The sequence below is a fragment of the Accipiter gentilis genome, chromosome 10 (genome assembly GCF_929443795.1).
Source record: "Accipiter gentilis chromosome 10, bAccGen1.1, whole genome shotgun sequence".
Taxonomy (NCBI): Eukaryota; Metazoa; Chordata; class Aves; order Accipitriformes; family Accipitridae; genus Astur; species Astur gentilis.
This window is the reverse complement of record NC_064889.1, coordinates 2048512-2066460: the sequence shown is the minus strand read 5'-3', so window position 1 is coordinate 2066460 and position 17949 is coordinate 2048512. Positions and strand designations below refer to the sequence as shown.

Here is a 17949-nt window from a genome sequence, read left to right as displayed (position 1 = left end):
GGATGGAGGGGTGTACAGGGGCATCTCCAGGGCAGGATGGAGGAGAGCAGCAGAGCAGTGCCAGCTGGTGTAGGCAAGGGAGATGTGGGGCCTCCCAGGCAAGGACAGGAGGAGAAGTTGGTGCCAATGGTAAGCAGAGGAAATCCTCCCTTCACTATACCTCAAACATGTTGGAATTGGCATGGGAGTGTCCTCTCTGCCCTGGGACAAGCACCAAGACTCAACTGTTGTCCCAGATAAGCAGTGAGAAACAGCAAAACAACCCAGCACTTCATCCAAAGCGTGGCACAGCCTGCAATGGGCTTGGGAGCAGCAGGGACCCAAGGTATCCCCTATGACAACCACCGTGATCCACAAAATGAAATTGATTGCCTCACTACAGATGGGTGAGTAACTCCTGGGATCGCAAAATGAGTGGGCAGCAGATAGAGGATGCAGGAGCCCAGCTGGAGAGTGACATCCCTCTGTTATCACCTATAACCAGTGTCCAAGCGGCTGGACCCCGCTCCTGGCTATCCTATCTCCTGAGCTGGTGACCTGCTTGTTCAAGAGTGAGAAAGAGCCCTCGGAAAATGTTAAGCTGAGAAACTGTGTGAAAACACGAGATTGTTTACAGGTGGTTGTTGTTTCAAGGCGCACCTTGATTTCTCAGCTGATTACAACCTCTTTCTATCTCAAGTACTTAAGTTATCCCCTTGCTAGGAGCTGCTTGATGGTTGTGAGTGCTTCATAGCTTTTACTCTTTTGTTGGTTTTTTTTTTTTTTTTGGTGAGGTAGTTCAGTTCCCATCATTTACAGGCAGAACGGTAGGGTTGGAGCTGCTTGCATGGGGCATTGTGGCAGGGCAGCTGGGGCCAGGGATAGCCTTGTGTGTGTTGCCCATCCCTGCATGTGAAGGAGCATGGAGGAGACCTGGAAGTTGCTCTGGAGGTGAAGATGCTGTTTTCCAGCTGGTTGTGACCTGGCTGGGGCTTGTGGCTTGGAGGCATCCCCAGGAAGCTGCTTTCTGAGCCCTGTTATGTGCTTGTGGCAGCACAGTTGGTTTTAGGTGGGCATCACTGCTCAGTTAGCCCAGGCTTGCTGCATGCAAGCAAAGAAGGTTACAACATTGCAAGTGAAGTGCATACGCAAGTGACTGCAGGAGACCTTGAGGTCTTGGGCATAAGAGTAACTTTTTGGTCTCGCTTAGGCGCTTTTCATCAGTGTGGATGTGGCTTTGCTGCCAGCTTGTCCACCCTGACTGTGAGCCGATGTGGGAGAGCTGGGTGAGTGCAGGCTGGATAGTCACAGCGTTGTCTCTGCTCTTCTAACCAGTGCATCTCGGTGGACATGGCATGGCAAGGGCAGGGTCTCTAATACAGACCTTGGCTAGGCTGCAGGGGTACATGCTGTTGGGTGGTGGATGCCTCAGGGTGAAAAGTGTTGGTGTAAAAATACATTGCTGTAAAACTTGGGTAAGCATGGTCCAAAGCAGAGTGTTACCCTGGTCCTGCACTGGTTCAGCTGATGTGGGCTCCGATAACACAGTTAAAGCTGAGCATCTCCACATGGAAGTGGAGAATCACCCAAAGAAAAAAACTTCAGCCAAAACCACTGCAGAGACATCACAATTTTCTGGTAGACTGGCTCACCTGCACAAGCTGGTAGCAGTGACTGCTTCATTTGTCCCACCTTTTGTCCACCCTTGTAAGCTCCTGGGCAAGGAAACATCTCCCTGTGCAGTTGGTTGGCCCATCAACGGCTGCGTGTGCTGAAGCACATGCTGCTTTGCTGCAGCACTTTGGGAGGGGAGAGGCTGCTGGGTGTGATGTTTATGGGGATATCAAAGGGAGTTATGAGCCCTGAGATGCTGGGACATAGGGATGCTGCCACCTTATACAGCTCTGAGGGTTGGTTGTACAAGGAGAATGCTTCTCTCTTCCCCAATAGCAACATGATGAACTTGCCTACAGAATAAAGCCCAGTGACGTCTGGCAGCAACTTGGTGGACCTGCTGTTGTTGCCCCAGCGTGAGGGACGCTGCAGCTCTTCCACTTGCGGCGCGTGTTCTTCCTGCTGTGGAAGAGGCGGCATGTTTCCTCTGTGTGTGCGTGCAGCCCAGCTTCCTTGGGGGTCTGATGAAAACCCACTGCTGCTTCTGACTTCCACCCTTTTGTGTCTTCCTCTGCTTGCTGCAGGCTCTGTGTGTCCTGACTCAAAATCTGTAGAAAGTAAAATAAAAAAAAAAACAAACAAAAAAACCCACAAAGAAAAAACCCACCAAACAAAAAAAAAAACAACACCCCAAACCAACAAAACCAAAACTAAACAACAAGAAAGCTCTACAAGGTTACACTGGGTTTTGCTTAATTAGCCCAGGAAGCAAATATTCCTGGTCTTTGTCAGGGCAGGCTTGCTTCGAGTCTTCTCGGCATGGCAGGCAGTGCTATTCCTGGGAGTTATTCCTGCGCAGCCTTACACTGAGGATGAAGTTATGGTGAAGTGCAGCATCACCAAAGACTGGAGAAAGCCCTTGCTCTGCTGAGGATCTGTCTGTGCTGAGCTCTGTGGGTAGACTGGGGGCTCTCACTGTGGTTCGGCAAGGCTGAGTGTATTTGTTTTGTGAAAAGCCTCCCCCAAAACCACCCTGTAGGACAACATTGTAAATAAGTGAATTGTTTTTTTTTAATTAAAAAGTAATTTTTTTCCTCCCCTCTAGCAGGACCTGGCAAGGATTGGGCCCTCTGGCTTAGCGGCTTGTTACACAGCCTCACAAAAAGAAATAGTCACTTTGCTGCTGTCTGTATGAGAACTCAATACACAAATCCATGGTGCTGCATGCAAACGGCTGCTGCTGCTAAAAGCCCTAACCTAGAAAGCAAGGAAATGCAAAGCTGATGCTCCCAGGAGGATGTTTCCTCCCCTCCAACACACCTCCTGCGATGAAACCACATGGCCCCACAGGCACTTGCTTGGCTTTGGGAACCACTGCAGCCATGATGCTGCCTGCATGTCCTCTCCGATGCTGGACCTGGAGCTCCTTGGGTTGTGATGGACGATGCTTGTGCATGGGGATGGCTGAGTTTAGGGTTAAATTTTCATTCACTCCATAACCAGGTGGCAAAGCAAGTCGGAGGCTGGGGCTTGAACAGGGCAGTAAACCCAGGTGTAAGTGAAGAAATCAGCTGTGATTGCCCCTGGCCACGCTCACACCTCTTCACAACATGCACATGAGCAAAATTGTTATCCCTGAGCTACTGCTGGAAACAAATGGTTGCTCAGAGCCAGTCGTGGACTCAGTTTGATTTTGAAGTGACACTCAATGCAGTTGGGACAGCGCAGGCCATGGGTGTGTTAGAGTGTCTCCAGCCAGGGCTAACCCTGGTGAGCCAGGGACTGGAAGCACACGTTGCTTTTGCAGCTCAGGGGGGCCTATGGGACCACGGGGGCAGGGTAGGGCTGATGTTTCCTCTCACTTTCACCCAGCCTTGGCGCTGAGGAAGCAGCGAGGACTGGGGACAAGAAACGCTGGTTAAGCTAATGTGGCTCAGATCCCCTGAACATCTCCCACTTGGTGGGTTGACCCCAAACCCTTGGAGTTTTACGCATTTGCCTCGCACAGGGACCAAGCTGTGGGATGCAGCATGCAGGAATGAGCCACGTACCCCGTTTTCTGCTCCCGTTACACATCCTCTTATGCACAAAGGCCTGGAAGAGGGCAGGACCCTCTTCATCCTCTCCAACTGCCATAGCGGAGGTGGGAACGGGTTGGGCTGCTCCCTGGGCATGGTGGGGATCTCTGTGCCGGCTGACACACCACCGCATCAGGGAGCCAGGAACCCTGCCAGATCCTGGCTCCAACCCATGCCAACCTCCTCGCCTGCTTTGCGAGATGAGGCTGGTTAGGCATCGGTGCGGGCAGGGAGAAGGGCAAGAAGATGGACGTGCCTCAACTCTGCTCCTCCTGCCAGGCCTGAGAGCAGGGCTGTGCCCCTGGCACCTGCAGGGACGTGGGGCTACTCTGGCAGAGGAAGAATTGGGCTGCTGTCCCCAGGGAACCGGGGGCTGTAATCGGGGGCGGATTTGGGGCTGCTCTCCTGGGGTCTCAGGGCTACCATCCCAGGCTCGTAGGGCCGCTGTTCCAGGGGATGCGGGGCCACTGTCCCGGAGTTACGGGACTCGTGTCCTGAGCTCCTGGGGCTGCTGTTCCTGGGGCTTAGGGCTTTCATCGGGGGGGTTCCGTTGCCGTCCGGGGGGCTGTGGGGCTGCAGTCCCGGGGCGCTCGGACCCCCGCGGGGTCTCCCCCCCAGCCCCGGGGATGCACAGGAGGGAGCAGCCGGGCCCCGCTGCGGACGGAGAGGCCGGCTGGCCCTTTAAGAAAGTCGAAGCCCGAAAGTTCAGCAAAGTTGAGAAAAGTTTTTTTTCGTGGAAAGGACGGGGGGGGGGGGGGGGGGGGCAGGAATAAAAATTAACATAACTCGAGCCCAACAACAACAACAAAAAAAAAAAGCCCCACACCCCCCTGAGGCGGTGGGGGGGGGGGGGCGGGCCGGGCCGGGATTGGCGGCGGGCGGCCCGGGGGCGGCCCCGGGCGGGCGGGGCGGGGGCGGGCGGGTCCCGGCCCCGCTGCTCGGTGCGCGGCGGCGGCGGCACCGGGAACCGCGGCGGGGGCTGGGGCTGGGGCTGGGGCTGAGGCTGGGTCGGCCCCGCAGCTGCGGCTCGTTAGGCTCCGCTCCGCTCCACCCGGCCCCGTCTTTAATAGCGGCTCCGTCCCGGGACGCCGTATGTGAGAACCGGGAGGGCAGCACCGCCCCGCACCGCCCCCCCACCCCCCACCCCGCGCACCGGCACCGCACCGGCACCTCGCTCCCGGCCCGGCGGAGCTCCGGAGTAGCCGCCACCACCCCCCTCCCCGTCCCATCCGTTCCCTTTCCCCCCCCCTCCCTCCCCTTACCCCGGCACCCCACCATGAGCAACCTCAACAAAGATACCGAGCACACCAACGGCAGCGGCAACGTCGAGGAGGAGGTGGGGGACCGGGCGACGGTGGGGCTGCTGGAGTAGCCGGGGCTTCGGGGAACGGGGCGTGGAGCGCGGCGGCGTCGGGGAAGCGGGGCTGGGGCGGTAGGGATGCGGCACCGGGGCGTCGGGGAACCAGGGACGCGGGGTTGGGGCCGGGGACGCGGGTCGTCGGGGGACCGGAGACGGGATGCCGGGGCCGCGGCGGGCTGGAGAACCGAGGCCGGGCCGTGGGAGTTGGAGTACGGAGGCATCGGGGTGCCGGGGCTGGAGCACCGCGGGCAGGGCGCTGGGTGCGGGCCTCGGGGCTGGAGCCCCACGGGTCATCCCGGGGAGGGGGAGTGGGCAGGGTGAGCCCCAGCTGCGGGCTGGGAGCCCCCTCGTCAGCCCAGTGTCCCTGTAGTCCTGTGGGGCAGGGGACTGGTAGGTCCCTGCTCCCTCCCAGCCTAGCCGGTGTCCACGGGCATGGTGGCCTGTCCCTGAGCCCCTGCGCCTGGAGGGCGTCAAGCTCCTGCATCCAGGCGCCGCTCTGCCCGTGTGGGCCGCTCGGAATGCGTTTGGACCACGGTGGTGGAGACCTTGTCCTGCTCCCCCATGTGCCAGCAGCCTGGTTGGGGCTGGAAGGCTGTGAGCTGCCCTGCCAGCAGTCCCCTTCCCCTGGATGGTCATTGCGAGCCAGAGCCTCGATGCTGCCGGACTCTGTGCTGGGAAGGCTTGCAAGGGTCGCTTGTCTGTAGCCACATGCCGAAGCTGAGCTCGCAGCCCTGCACGTTTGCCCTCCGGCTGTTGGAGCCGCTGGCTGTGTGGTAGCATCACTGCTAGCACGGCACCTTTCTCGTCGCACCCCTCGAGCAGGCATTGGTGCAGTGGGTCGCCAGCTGTCCTCCATCTTGGAGAGGGCGCTAGAAAACGCCTGGCCTCGGTAGCATTTTGCTGCAGTCCTCTGCGCCTGGCCCTCGGGACTGGGGAGGTGCTCTGCCCCCTCCCTCGCTCTCCTCCAGCGCGCCGTGCGCTCGCGCCGCCGCAACATGGCGCCTGGCTTGCTCCACCACCCACCGGGGCCGGACGGTCCGCATGCACCAGCTGTCTTGGGGCTGTTGCACCCACTGGTCTTCAACTCTGGCGTGGGGGGACCTGGGTAATGGGGTGGAATGGATTGGCAGGCAGTGGCCATACTGTTTCTCTTCCCTGCGCGGAACAGGGCTTAGGTGATGCAACGGGACGTAGATGTGATGCTGCTGGTGACATGTCCCAGCCTCACTGGGTGGTACTGGTGTGGGTGGGTAGAGAGACAGAGTACCCGGGGCCCTGCGCTGCTTCTCCGGTGCAGGGAGGCTCGGTACCAGGGGGTTTCACGGGCTGCGCACGCGTGCGCAAAAGACTCAATGCGGCTCCTTGATCCAATTATTCACTGGCCTGCAAAGCTCCCTGAGGTTGATGCTGCTTGGTGCATCCCAGTGGTGTTGCTCCGGCTGGGCTGGTGCCTCATGGGTGGTGGCCTGGTGAGCTTTTTAGTGCTGGGACAGAGCTGGCCCGGTCCCTGCTGCCAGGTAGTGGTTTGGTGAAGTGGGAGCTGGAAGCTATTGCATTTCGGGAGCCTGGAAATGCTAGCCCCTTTGGAGAGGGTGGTCCTCCCCAGAGTGACGCTTGGTGGCTGGAAAACCAAGTTAAAGATTGCATCCCTGGGGAACAGGGCAGGGTTTGAGCAGAAGTGGCCCCTGCTCTACATCGTGGCGCCTCCAGGTGTGCGCAGGGAGGGGGGTGGTCCAGTCCACCCTGCTGTATGGTCTGCAGCCTCGCTGGGTGCGTTTGTCACCCTGTACCAGGGGTGCAGCAGAGGACTGACCACCCTGGAGGTGGTTGAGGATGCTTGGCAGGTGGTGGGCTGGGACTTGGGGGGTGCGTGCGTGTGTGTGTGTCCCCATCCCTGGTGCGGTTGCTGTTGGAAAGCCCTCTCTCTCTGCCAGGATCCATCACGAATAATGCTGTGGGTGATGAGCTGCTGGCTGGGCTCTCATGGCCACTTAGCCTGTGGGAGCCCTCTGATCACTTGTTTTTCCTGTACGTCCTCTTGGCTGACCAGAAGCCATTCCTCACAGCAGCAGAAGCTAATGGTGGCACAAAGAGTCACCTTGTGTTCAGGGTCCTGGCATGGGCTGGGGGGCTTAATCCCACATCCCACCCAAATTCTTGCCCAGAGCTCCCCTTGGTACAGAGCAGTAAATACATTTAGTGTGAAGTGGAATCCTTTAGTCTCGACGTACGCAGGAGGGTGTGCTGGGGAATATCTTCCCACGCTGTGTGGATAACGTTGCCGGATCCTGGCACTGCGGACAGTCTTCCATTCCCCCCCCCATGAGCCTCCTTTGCCGTCTCCCTGAGCATTTGCAGAAGGCTGCTGTGTGCCCCAGATACGATGGGGAGAAGCTCCCAAATTCAGCCTTTCCCTTTATCTTATCTGCAAGCCCCTGGATCTCGCAGCCGCTTCCTGCCTGGTGACATGCGGAGGACAGGAATGCCTCTCTCGCTCCTCTTGAGGTCGTTAACGGGGAATGTTAAACAAACAGGGCCTAATGTCAGTCCCTGCTGTTCCTCACCAGACACCTCCCCAAACTCGATCCCTCCCCACTTGCTGCTATCTTCTGTTTAGTTTTCCAGGCAGCCGCCAATCTGTGTGACAGCATATGTCCCAGTGCTACGGAGGGGTAGTGCGAGACAGGCAGCTGCCTAGGTGCTGTGTGCCCTGGTTGCAGGCAGACATTCTTCTGGCAGCTGGAGGAGCTTACTTGCTTACCATGGACACTGCGTGTTGTGTCTGTGGCCGTACTGCAATAAGGACCCCATGTGTTTACCCTGCTGTCTTGGGTGTCTGATGCAGAAGTGTAGCTTCTACTCTGGAAGTTCATCCTTGCTCTCCCAGGCGGTCACTGGAAAGTTGTAGGTCCATGGGGAGCTGGGGGAATCTGGAGCTGGCTGCCTAGATGTCCAAAGCAGGTGGCTGAAGTCTATGGATATCCCATGTGTCCTCTTGGCCCCTTCCCTTCCCTTGGCTGGTCTCAAGGGCCTGCATGCAGCCCCATGGGTGGTAGCTGCTGCTGTCATGGTAGAGCTTGGACACTGTGGACTGCTGAATGTGGAAAGCATCAAACATGAGGTTGTCCTGGGTGGGCAGAGCCCAGGTGAGGACCAGGAGAAGCTACCTGGCTAAGCTCTGCTAGGAGAGGATCATCTTCCCTGTTGGTCCACGGCAAGGCTGCGACGTTACCTGTTAAGTGTTAGAAAATGCCCTCTTAGTGGAGGCAGAAAGCTCTCAGCTGCCCCGCAGCCTCCTTGGTAGCGAGTACTTCGTCCCTGGCCTTTCTTAGCTGTTGCATGCGGAGGCTGCCAGAACCAGCCAGGAATGCCACTGGTGAGCAGCCTGTGTTATGTGCTGGATGTCTGTAGCACTTCATGGACTGATGCCAGGCATCTCTTGATTTCTGTAATCTCTGCTTGAGTGGACCTAGATACCTCTTGCATGTGTGGATTCTAGCGCTCTGACTTGAAACAAGGTTAAAATAATTTCTGAAGTCAAATGACTCTGTGATGCTGCTCTTTGCTACAAAGAACTTGAGGGTGTAGTAGTTACGGTCACCACTTGCTAATCTTTTTGTATTTGGTCTGGCTGAACCAGGATGGTGCTTCAGAGCTGTTTTCATGCATCATAAAAGTCCCCTCAATGTTAGATGCAGCTTTCTGTTAGTGACAGATTGTTGGCTGAGCAAATACCCTGAAGTCACCATGCACGCGGAGGTTCTGGGAACTGGTGTCTTCCCAGACCTCCTCATGGTCTATCAATGAGTTGCTCTTACTGGGGGAGGGATGTGGGAATCTTCCCATTATCTCCTCATGTCCTGGTGCCTCTGTAAATACCCCGTAAAGGAGCTTCCTTCTCCTTTCTTGCTCTTTCAAATCTAAGTTTCTTAGACATGAGCAAGCTGCTTTGAACTTCCATATCCCAACTAGTCCCCAAGATGGGGTAACTGTTCTGCCTGCTACCTGGCTGCGTAGCTGGTCTAGTAAATGAGACCCAGCTTCAGAAATGAGTCTTCCTCCTTGGTTAATCTGAGGAGTTGCTGAACAGAGCTTTCCCTACTTGGCCTCAAAATAAAGGGGTTTCTGGTGGTGCCTGTGTAAGTTATGAAGGGCCAAACCCAAAGGCTCCCTTGCTAGCAAGGGACTCTGCTTTCCCCTCACCAAAGTGGAAAGGATGGCCTTGGAGGTATCTGGAAGGTAGCTGAGAGTGGTTCATGCTTTGCTGTGTGTTCTCGTGCCTCTGCTAGAGGAACTGGCACTGTGGGAAGTCAAGTATGACTCTTGCTGGAACCAGTACGGAAGGCTTCTGGGGCCAAAAGATCCTTTAGGCTTGCTGGTCTTGGCCATGCCAAGTCATGAAGACTTTGCTACTTGGATCATGGAGCAATGCTTCTGCCTGTCCTGGACCTCTCAGTGCCTGAAGTAAAGGCTTTAGCTTGAAGCCTCAGCAGGGCATGAGTGTGGAAGTGAGGTGGTCAGCACCTCACCTACAGTGCTCAGCACCTTCTCTCCAGGAGTACCAGGCACTAGCTGGGACCCAGTAGCCTTCTCAGATCTGGAGGTCTGAGCAGTCTCAGAGGTGTGTTCCCAGGGATGCCTGTACATCACAGGCCATCCCTGGAGCAGGAAAGTACCTTCTGCAGCAACAGCCACCGTTGTGTGAGGATGGCTCGTGTGGCAGAGGCTGTAAGTAGAATTCATTCGTTTGTGTTTTAAAAGACTTGTGTGCCACGTGGGATGGCTGAAACTGAATTCCTCCTGCATGCCCAGTGCTGTGAAGTTGGACCTGGTGAGGGAGCAGGGCAGTGGGATGCAGCCCCAGCACTGGAGCTGCTGAACCTGGGCCATACTGAGGTGCATCAGCATAGCCGTAATCCCAAGTCAGCCCAGTGTGTCTGATGAGGAGGGACCCTGGGGCAGGTGGTGGTACTAGCACTGTGAGGAGATGCATGCTAGGTGACCCTGCCCTTGGCATGGCAGAAGTGGATGCTGCAGGCTTGGCAAGGATACTTTTGACCACGGCACCACATGGTCATGGCATGGTTGAGAGGCTCCCTGTCCCAGGACCTGCTGTCCTCCTCAGTTCAGCCCCAGCAGAGAGGGGTGTTGTGATGCTTTGGATGGTGGCTGATGAGTGTGGAGCTAGAGGCTTATGCAAGATTCTGGTCTCTTCTTGGTGTGTCTGTGGTGGTGAGGCTTTCTTTGGCCCCAGGGCCCACCCACTGGCTCTTGCTTGGAGATGGGAGCAGGGATGGTGCTGAGGCTCGCTCTGCCCCTCCATCTAGTGAACATCATCTTCTGCACCTAGCCCTGTGGACAGGGACAAGAAGTTGACCTCTGCTGTGTGCCCTATGGGAAGGAACTGCCTCAAGCCCAGCAGGGCAGTTGTAGTCCAGTGGTAGGGCAGGGTGGCAGAGCATAGAGATCCTGCCTCCAGATGGCCCAGTGGCTGCTGGGGTGGGTTTCTCTAGAGGACAGTTGCATGGGACTGCGTGTGCTGGCCTTGCACATTGCTCTCCCTGATCACTGAGCCCAAGCTTACCTGGCCACAGGCTGTGGTTGCTGGAAACCCAAGGACCCAGTAGGGCGGTCTCACCCATGCGGAGGGTCTCCAGCCCTGCTGCCTAGCCCAGAAGAGGCTATGGAAGTGTTGCACCTCCTAGTTTGAGATGGTATATCCCCTCCTGTGCTGCAAAGGATGTGGTGATAGGTTCTTGCATTAGTGTGGAGTTGGGTTTGGTACATGGCTGTGTCAGAAGCTCTTGGCTGGGGGATGTGTGTCCCTCCCATCTGCTTTCAAGGGCAGGAGGCCAGTGTCTGTCTGAAAGCGAGACTCTCCTGTGTCACCTACAGCAGTGGCTTGAAGTGCAGAGCGAGCTACGGACTTGGAGAGACCACCCAGCTCCTCTGGGAGGTACTGGAGGAGGGAAGGAAACTTTGCATCCCAAGGTTTCCCTGCCCGCAGTAGGATGCTGGTGGGGAGCTGGCTGGGATGTGACCTGTTTCTAGTGGGGCCTTAAAGCTTGGGCTGTATGTCGTATCCATTCTTGCTTTGTGCTCTGCCCTGCTCCCCAGGCTCTCCTTCTGGGCTGGTGGTCTTGACTCTGCCTTGCCATCTGGGTTGTATGGGCTGGGTGCCTGCCTGGGGTCTTGTGGGGAGAGTGCCTTGTGGTGTAGAGGGAGATCAGGGTGTGATGGTGGTTAGGGTTGGCATTTCTGGTCCATTTTTGGGTAGTACAGCCCCTCCCCACTGTCTAGTGGCCCTGTTTTGCCAAGACCTGGACTGATGCGATGGCATCTTAGCCCTGTAGGTGCTTGTCATCCTACTAGTGTCCCCAAATGTCTCCTTGTGATTGGGGTGACACTCCAATAACCACTGTCAACAGTGGAGAGCTGCTGCAAACTTTGAGCTTGCTAGCACTTGGGTTTTGTGGAAGACTTGCTTGCTGTTGGGCCATGGAGATACCAGGCAAGCTCCATGGGGCTGTGGTGTGGCCACTAGTGTGCTGCCCTGAATCAGGCTGATTTGAGGAGAGATTCATGTGCTTCTCTGGATGTGTCCTGGCTCTGTGGGCAGAGGAGGCATAGGACTGAAAAGTGCCCAGGAATTGCCTTGTGGCAGGGTGAAGCAGATGGATGTGCTTGCTTAAGGAACTGAGGTGAGAAGGTACCTTGTGAGGGTCCTGCATCCAGACCAATGTCTTCTGCTCAGGGCAGAGAATGGCAGGAACTCGTCTCACCTCTGTGTCTCCTGCCAGGAGAACAAATGCCTGGGTATAGGCAGGAGGACCTGGTCTGCAGCAGGTTTACCCTGTGTGAGAGCTGTCCCCTGGGTAAGGTCCATGGCTCCACTGATGGTGAAAGGTGTCTGTAGGTCCCAGAACATCAGAGGGTGCCAGATGTGCTGCCGGGCCTCTGTAGCGAGGTGCGTAATGCAGTGGGCTGGGTAGTACAAGCATGGATGCGAGTGTCCTTCAGCATGTTGGCTCTGATACTTGGGCATGTGTCCTCTAGCTTAGCAGACCTCTTGGCAAGGTGGAAGGCTGCATTGGCATCCTGAGGATGCTCAACCATCACCCCCCTGGGCTGGGGAACTGCCCTGTTGGGACAGTAATCTTTTGGGAGTTGTGGATCTGGCCTCCCCAAACGTTTCAACAGCTTTGAACCCCTGCTGTGGCCCAAGCACCCCTGGGTGCCATCCTTTCCATGAGATCCTGCAGAGACAGAGGGGACAGGACTCCGTAGCGGGGAGCAGGGGGGAGTCTCCATTGCAGAGCTGCAGCAGTGGCGCTTCCTCTGCCGAGGCCGCAGACTATTCTTGGGTGCTGCCCCGTTGTGCTTGGACTTATCGGCTCCCCCAGGTGCCTCTCCCTGCTTCCCCCTTGCTCGAATGTCTTCCTGCCCTGACCACAGGGGTGGCTGAGCCCCGTTGACATCCCCCTGCCTGACATGGGGGATGAGCCATGTCGCAGAGGGGCTGACCCAGCTATAAGCAGTGTCACGTGTGAAACATCCCAGCCTTTGGGACAAAATGCTTGTGCACTTGGGCTTGCTTGTGGTCAGGCTGCCTTCCTCCTCTCTGAGAGAGCAGGATGTTGGTCCTTGGGTGCCTGTTGTGCAAAAGGCTAATTTCGGAGGGAAATGCCTGAAGGCCTTCTTGCTTCAAGTGCTGGGGGAGGTTCAAGGCTGCCTTTCCCCTCTGGGGGTGGGTGAACATCTTTCTGGTGCGGGGCGGGGGGATGTCCTGTGGCTGTGGCTGCTTTGGGGCTTCCTGGCTGGAGCAGCTCCTGGTCTGATCCTGCACTGGGGCTCAGTACTACCCTGCCTGCCAGCCCTGTGAGCTGCTTGAGGACATCGGAGCTCTGCCAGTGCTGGAATTGCAAGCAGGCAGCTGGCTCTTGCAGCCTCTCTGCTGCTGAGTCCTGCTTGTGGTGGTGGGGAAACTGAGGCATGGAGTGGTGAAGGAGCCTGTTAGCAAGTCCCTTCCCCTTGGGAGGCATGCTCCATGGTGTTGAGGCTGCCCTGCTTTCTTGCTGGGCTGTCCCTAGCACAGACCAGCCATCTTTATCCCCCAGCTTTCCCTTCCCTTGTGTTTTCTGCGAGTTTGATGTGCTGAGGAGCAAAACTGCCTAGGTCTGGGTCAACTCAGTGCAGTGGCAGGAACCCTGCAGCCCCACATCCCATGTGGGGCAGTGAGATGAAGGTGCTGTCACGTTTTTAAGCCCCGTGGCTGGGCTCTGAAGCATTTTCCTCCCTGCAGCTCTGTTTTGCAAGCTTGCCTCCCCGCATTTTGTTGCTGTGCCTTATAAGTCCTGGCTCCCGGGGCAGCCAGCAGCCTCACTGCATTCCAGCAGCCTTGAGTCAAGTGGCCCTAGCTGCGTTGAAGTAGCCAGGGCCAGGGTTCTGTATCCCCTCTGTGGCTCTGTTGGTGGCCCTGGGTGCCTGAGAGGCACCCACTGGGATGCTCTCCCATGGGAAGAGCCGTAGCCTGTGTGCCTGAGCTGCTGGGACCTCAGGGTGGCTGCCTGGAGTGGGGACTGCCTTTGGGATGCTGTGGCAGAGCTTGTCCCTGTCTCCAGCAGGATGGCATGGGGCTCCCTTCTGCTGGTGGCATAGGAAGAGGGCTTGGTGGACATAATGGTGTGAATGAGTGGGAAATGGCTTGTCTTCAGGGGAAAATAAAGGCATGTAGCTGGTGGTGGCTTCCTGAAGAGGGGGAATGTTCAGTGGCATGGTGTGGATGTGGCACTAGAGCATACTCCTACTGTAGGTGTCCTTGGATGTCTCCTAACCACTGGTGGTAAAGGCTTGTGTGCTCCGAGTGCTGGGAGCGTGGCCCCAGGAGCCAGCCAATTTTGGGGGGCTGGAGTGGCCACAGCTGTGCAAAAGCAGGGCTGTGGGTAATGCAGCTAAAGGGCTGATCTTGCAGAAGGGGAGGGTCAGCCTCGCTGGCTTCTAGCAGGATTTGGAGCAGTCTCTTAACAAAAGCCCAGTGCTGGAGACCTACCAGAGCAGCCTTGCTGGAGGTGGGTACTTACATCTTTGCATCTAACATTTCTGACATAACTTGACCCTTGCTGGGCTGCAGGGCAGTGTCTGGCTCTGCTTGGGACTCCCTTTCAAGAGCTGGTATTTAAAAGCAGGCATGGCCAAGAGATGTGGATGTTGTAAGACCCATGCTGATCCCCTGGCAGTGCTGGAGCTGTGGTAGGAAGAGGCAGGTGTTGCTGCTTGGCTTCTTTAAAGCCTTGGTGCGAAGTACCTGGCTGTCCTCACACTTGGGTGTGTGTCTCTTCTGGGAGATGCAGCTGTATCAGCTTTAGAGCCACTGAGGACTTGACCACTAAATGGGTTTGTCCTTGTCCCTCCCTCCTGTGTAGGAAGCTATGCTGGGATCCTCCCTCTCAAGACATGGCCTTGATGGTGGTGTTCCCTCCTGGCACAAATCCTGTTTTCCATGGCTCTCCTGCATCTTTGCTGGGTGTTTGGACTGGGGACATCCCCAGAGGGGGCAGGGATGGGGAAGGAAAGTGTTTTCTGCAGGGCCTCCAGCAGTGTGACCCCGCTGGGCTGTCCTAGGTGGGAGCAGCTCCCTGCCCCACTGCCCTGCTTTTCTCTGTACATGTGTGTCCGGTTGTTGTCCTGGTTGAGATGGGGTTGCTTTCACCTGGTATCCCACCTCGAGTGGCTGGTAGCAGAGTCTAAGAGTGAGCATAAGAACAAGATATTCCTGGAGATCTGCTTCTGCTGTATCTTCTCCAAGCTCCTGCTGAATGTGCAGTTTGGCCCAGGCAGTTCTTGATCTAGCTCTGGATGGATTTTTTTTGTTCTGTGACCTTTCCAGCTGCTCTGTGGAGAGGCTGAATATCTACATGGATCTGGTGTTCGGTGGCAGGGAGTTGAAGCAGGGCAAACATATTTAAGCAGAAGCCTACCCTATCTTGGCCTGTTGAGTGCAAGGGCTGGAAGCCTGGATTCATCAGCCCTGGGTGGTCCTAGCGGCCTCAAAGCCTGCAGGACTTGGACTGCAAAGGGGTGACTGAGATTCCCAGTTTGGTTAATCCACTGGAAGATGCTTGTCCAGATCCTGTTGCCCTCACCTACAGTTTGCTCCTTTTGGGAGCAGGGGCAGGAGGCTGCACCAGGGCTGCCCACAGTGCATGAGATGCTCAGGCTGGCAAGTTGCCTCCTGCTCTTCTCTTGTGGGACAACCCAGATCTCCTTTGCTTTCCATGTTTACACGTGATTTCAGAAGTGGTCTTCCTCTGGCTTACCTCACTGTCCCTCAAATGTATTTCTTGGGTCTCTCCTTACCAGCCTCGCCCTCCCTTCCCTGAATAACTTGGTCTCACTTTTCCCCTATGCTTTTCTAGATCACTTAGGGATATGCTGAATTGCAGAGATCTTGGAAAACCAACCACTTGGTCTCATTTCTTTTAACAAGCTCTTCTGAGCAGGGAACTTCCTTAGTCTGTCTTGAGACCCTTGGGGCAACCTTGTTTGAAGATGTTAGCTGGTGGCATTTGGGATTTCCCAGGCTTTCTTTGGGGCTATGCCAGCCCTTGGCGGGCGCTGTGGATTGGCTGGGATCCCCTTTCCGATGCCGTGTATGGTGACAGACTGGACCTGGAGGCCAAGGGAAGCTTTTGGCCTGGGAGAGAAGGTCTCTTGCTCCTGTCCTTGGCAGCAACTTATAGGGCTGCCATTAGGAGCTTGTTACTTCTGACAAAGAGCTTTCCGAGGCACTTGTGTTGCTCTGTTCCGGCTGTTGTAAGGGCTCCGAGTAGCTGACTTCCCCTTCCCTGAGCAACCGCGCATCTTCCATTCTGTCACGCCTGTCGCAAGGACTTACGGAACGACACATCACGGGACCATTTAGAGACCCAACAGGGATGCAGATTTCTATCTGCTTGGAAGAAACATCCATTCTGGGGTCTGAGCACACTCAGATCCTGAAATATTGAAAGGGATGGTGCTTTCACATGGCTGAGGCACATGTGTGCCACCACACTCTGCGCAGTCCTCCCCTGCAAGAAATGGCCACGCGTCTTCTGGGAATGCACTGCAGGCGCTCCGTGTAGCTCTCACTGAAGCACAAGTGCTAAAGTCTTCGATGCAGCCAGCAAGCTGAGAGATACTGCTGTTGCCCACTCTTTCTGGGCATGAGGTGGTCCTGGAGTGATGCATCAAATGAGGGCCTAGGCTGGGTGGGGAGATTGTAGGCTTGAGCCTGGGCATAGAAAGTGTTTCTGGAGTGCTCCAGATAGCATTGTGCTTCCTTAGACGGGGCAAAGCAAAAGCTGGGGTGTACGGTAGGGCCATCCATACTGAGGGGCCAGGGGAGGGCATGGGAAGGATGCTGGTGTTGGAGGGAAGGATGCTCAGTGGTTGCATTCCGCAGCAGTCTTGAGATATGCCAGGCTGGAGAAGGGCTCTGCACACTAATGGTGGGTGGTAGCACCCACTGGGATATTTACCAGGTGGTGGCAGTGGTTAGCCTCAGCAAGCATGGAGAGCAAGAGGGCCAGAGGACCCCAAGGCTTTCATGATCACTGTCCATCCTGGAGGGCTTAAGCTGCGCCCCCCCCCCCCCCCCCCCCCCCCCGAGTTGATGTGAAGGGTATCTGCCCTAGCAGGACTGTCTTGGGCACAGGAGCTCAAGGAGGTGTGTGTTTTCTCCTGTAAAGAGAGGAAACTTCCCTGCTTGGAGGAGTCTGAATCTGACTGCCCCCAAAGAGTTACAGGGTGCAGAGGCTGTGCTGCCTGCCTCTGTGTTTTCAGGTGGCTGCTGTGTCTAGCCCAGGAGCAGAGCAAGTGTGTGCTGCTCGCTTTAGTGGTAGAAGAGGTTTAATGAGGTGTCAGATACAACCCACTTTGGGGAATGAGAAATGGCTGAGCAAAAACTAAAATGTGGGAGCAGAGTGCTTCTGCCCTGCAAATGTAATGGGGTCACTCCAGACTTGGAAATGGGCCAGGAGATGGGCTCTGGCTTAGGGCTTCTGGTCCTGCTGCATGTTTTGCAGCTCAAAAGCTTCTGGCACTGTTTGGTGCCATTCTGAGCATTTGGACATCCATGCTGTCCTGTGAGCTTCTCAAGGCTTGTTTGGGACTGGCTTGGTGGGTGGCATCCCCATGCAATGAAAAGCAAGGAACATGGAGCTCTGTCTCATTCCCACAGTTGTCTGAATTCCCTTGCCTAGCTGTCAGTGCTGGCTGAGCTGTGCTTGTGGTCTCCTGGTCCTTGTTAATGATGACTAGTGTCTTGGTGACCTCTGTTGTGCATAACTTCCCTTTCTGGGTCTGTGCTGATTTACAAGGAGTCTTGGCAGCTTCATCATGCTGCTTCCTATGGAAATAGGCTGTTGCCCAATGTTTCCCAGTTGCAGGGAGAAGGTGGCCATGATGGTCTGAGCAGAGTTCTCCCAGGCCATGAACCTTCAACAGTGTTTCTTCTTCCTGGCTATTCATGTGAACTATTATAGATAATTCCAACAGACTATCTATTGAAATCTTCCCCTCGTACTGTATTTTTCCTTATACCTGCTGAGTGCATTTGGACTTAGTACCTGACTTCTACAACTTGGAAAGAGCAGCAGCCTACATGGACTTGGTGCAGCACAGCTGGCTTTTGGCTGGGCACAACAGAACAAGAGCTGGTTTGGGAGTGACTTCTGAAGGGTCTGATGTGTGTTGGTGAAGGAGCTGGTATGGACCCCAAAGTCATCTTCCCAATAATATTCTGGGGCTGTTGCAGAAGTCAAAAGATGTGAGTGTAGCAGTGAGGTATTTTTCAAAATTGAGGGCTGTCTTTGAATCAGTGACTGAAGTTCCAGGGTAGGTTAAGGAAAGGAGACCTACTGTATGATCTGTAGAAAG

At 55.9% G+C, this 17949-nt stretch overlaps 1 protein-coding gene across 1 annotated transcript in view; it reads left to right on the top strand.

Annotated features, from left to right (window-relative positions):
- Positions 1-4623: 4623 nt before the first annotated feature.
- The window catches only part of RBPMS2 (RNA binding protein, mRNA processing factor 2), a 30153-nt gene continuing 16827 nt past the window's right edge, over positions 4624-17949 (top strand). The window contains exon 1 of the mRNA XM_049812017.1: positions 4624-5007. Within this exon, the coding sequence (XP_049667974.1) occupies positions 4948-5007 (60 nt within the window). The 5' untranslated portion in view covers positions 4624-4947. The remainder of the gene's footprint in view (positions 5008-17949) is intronic.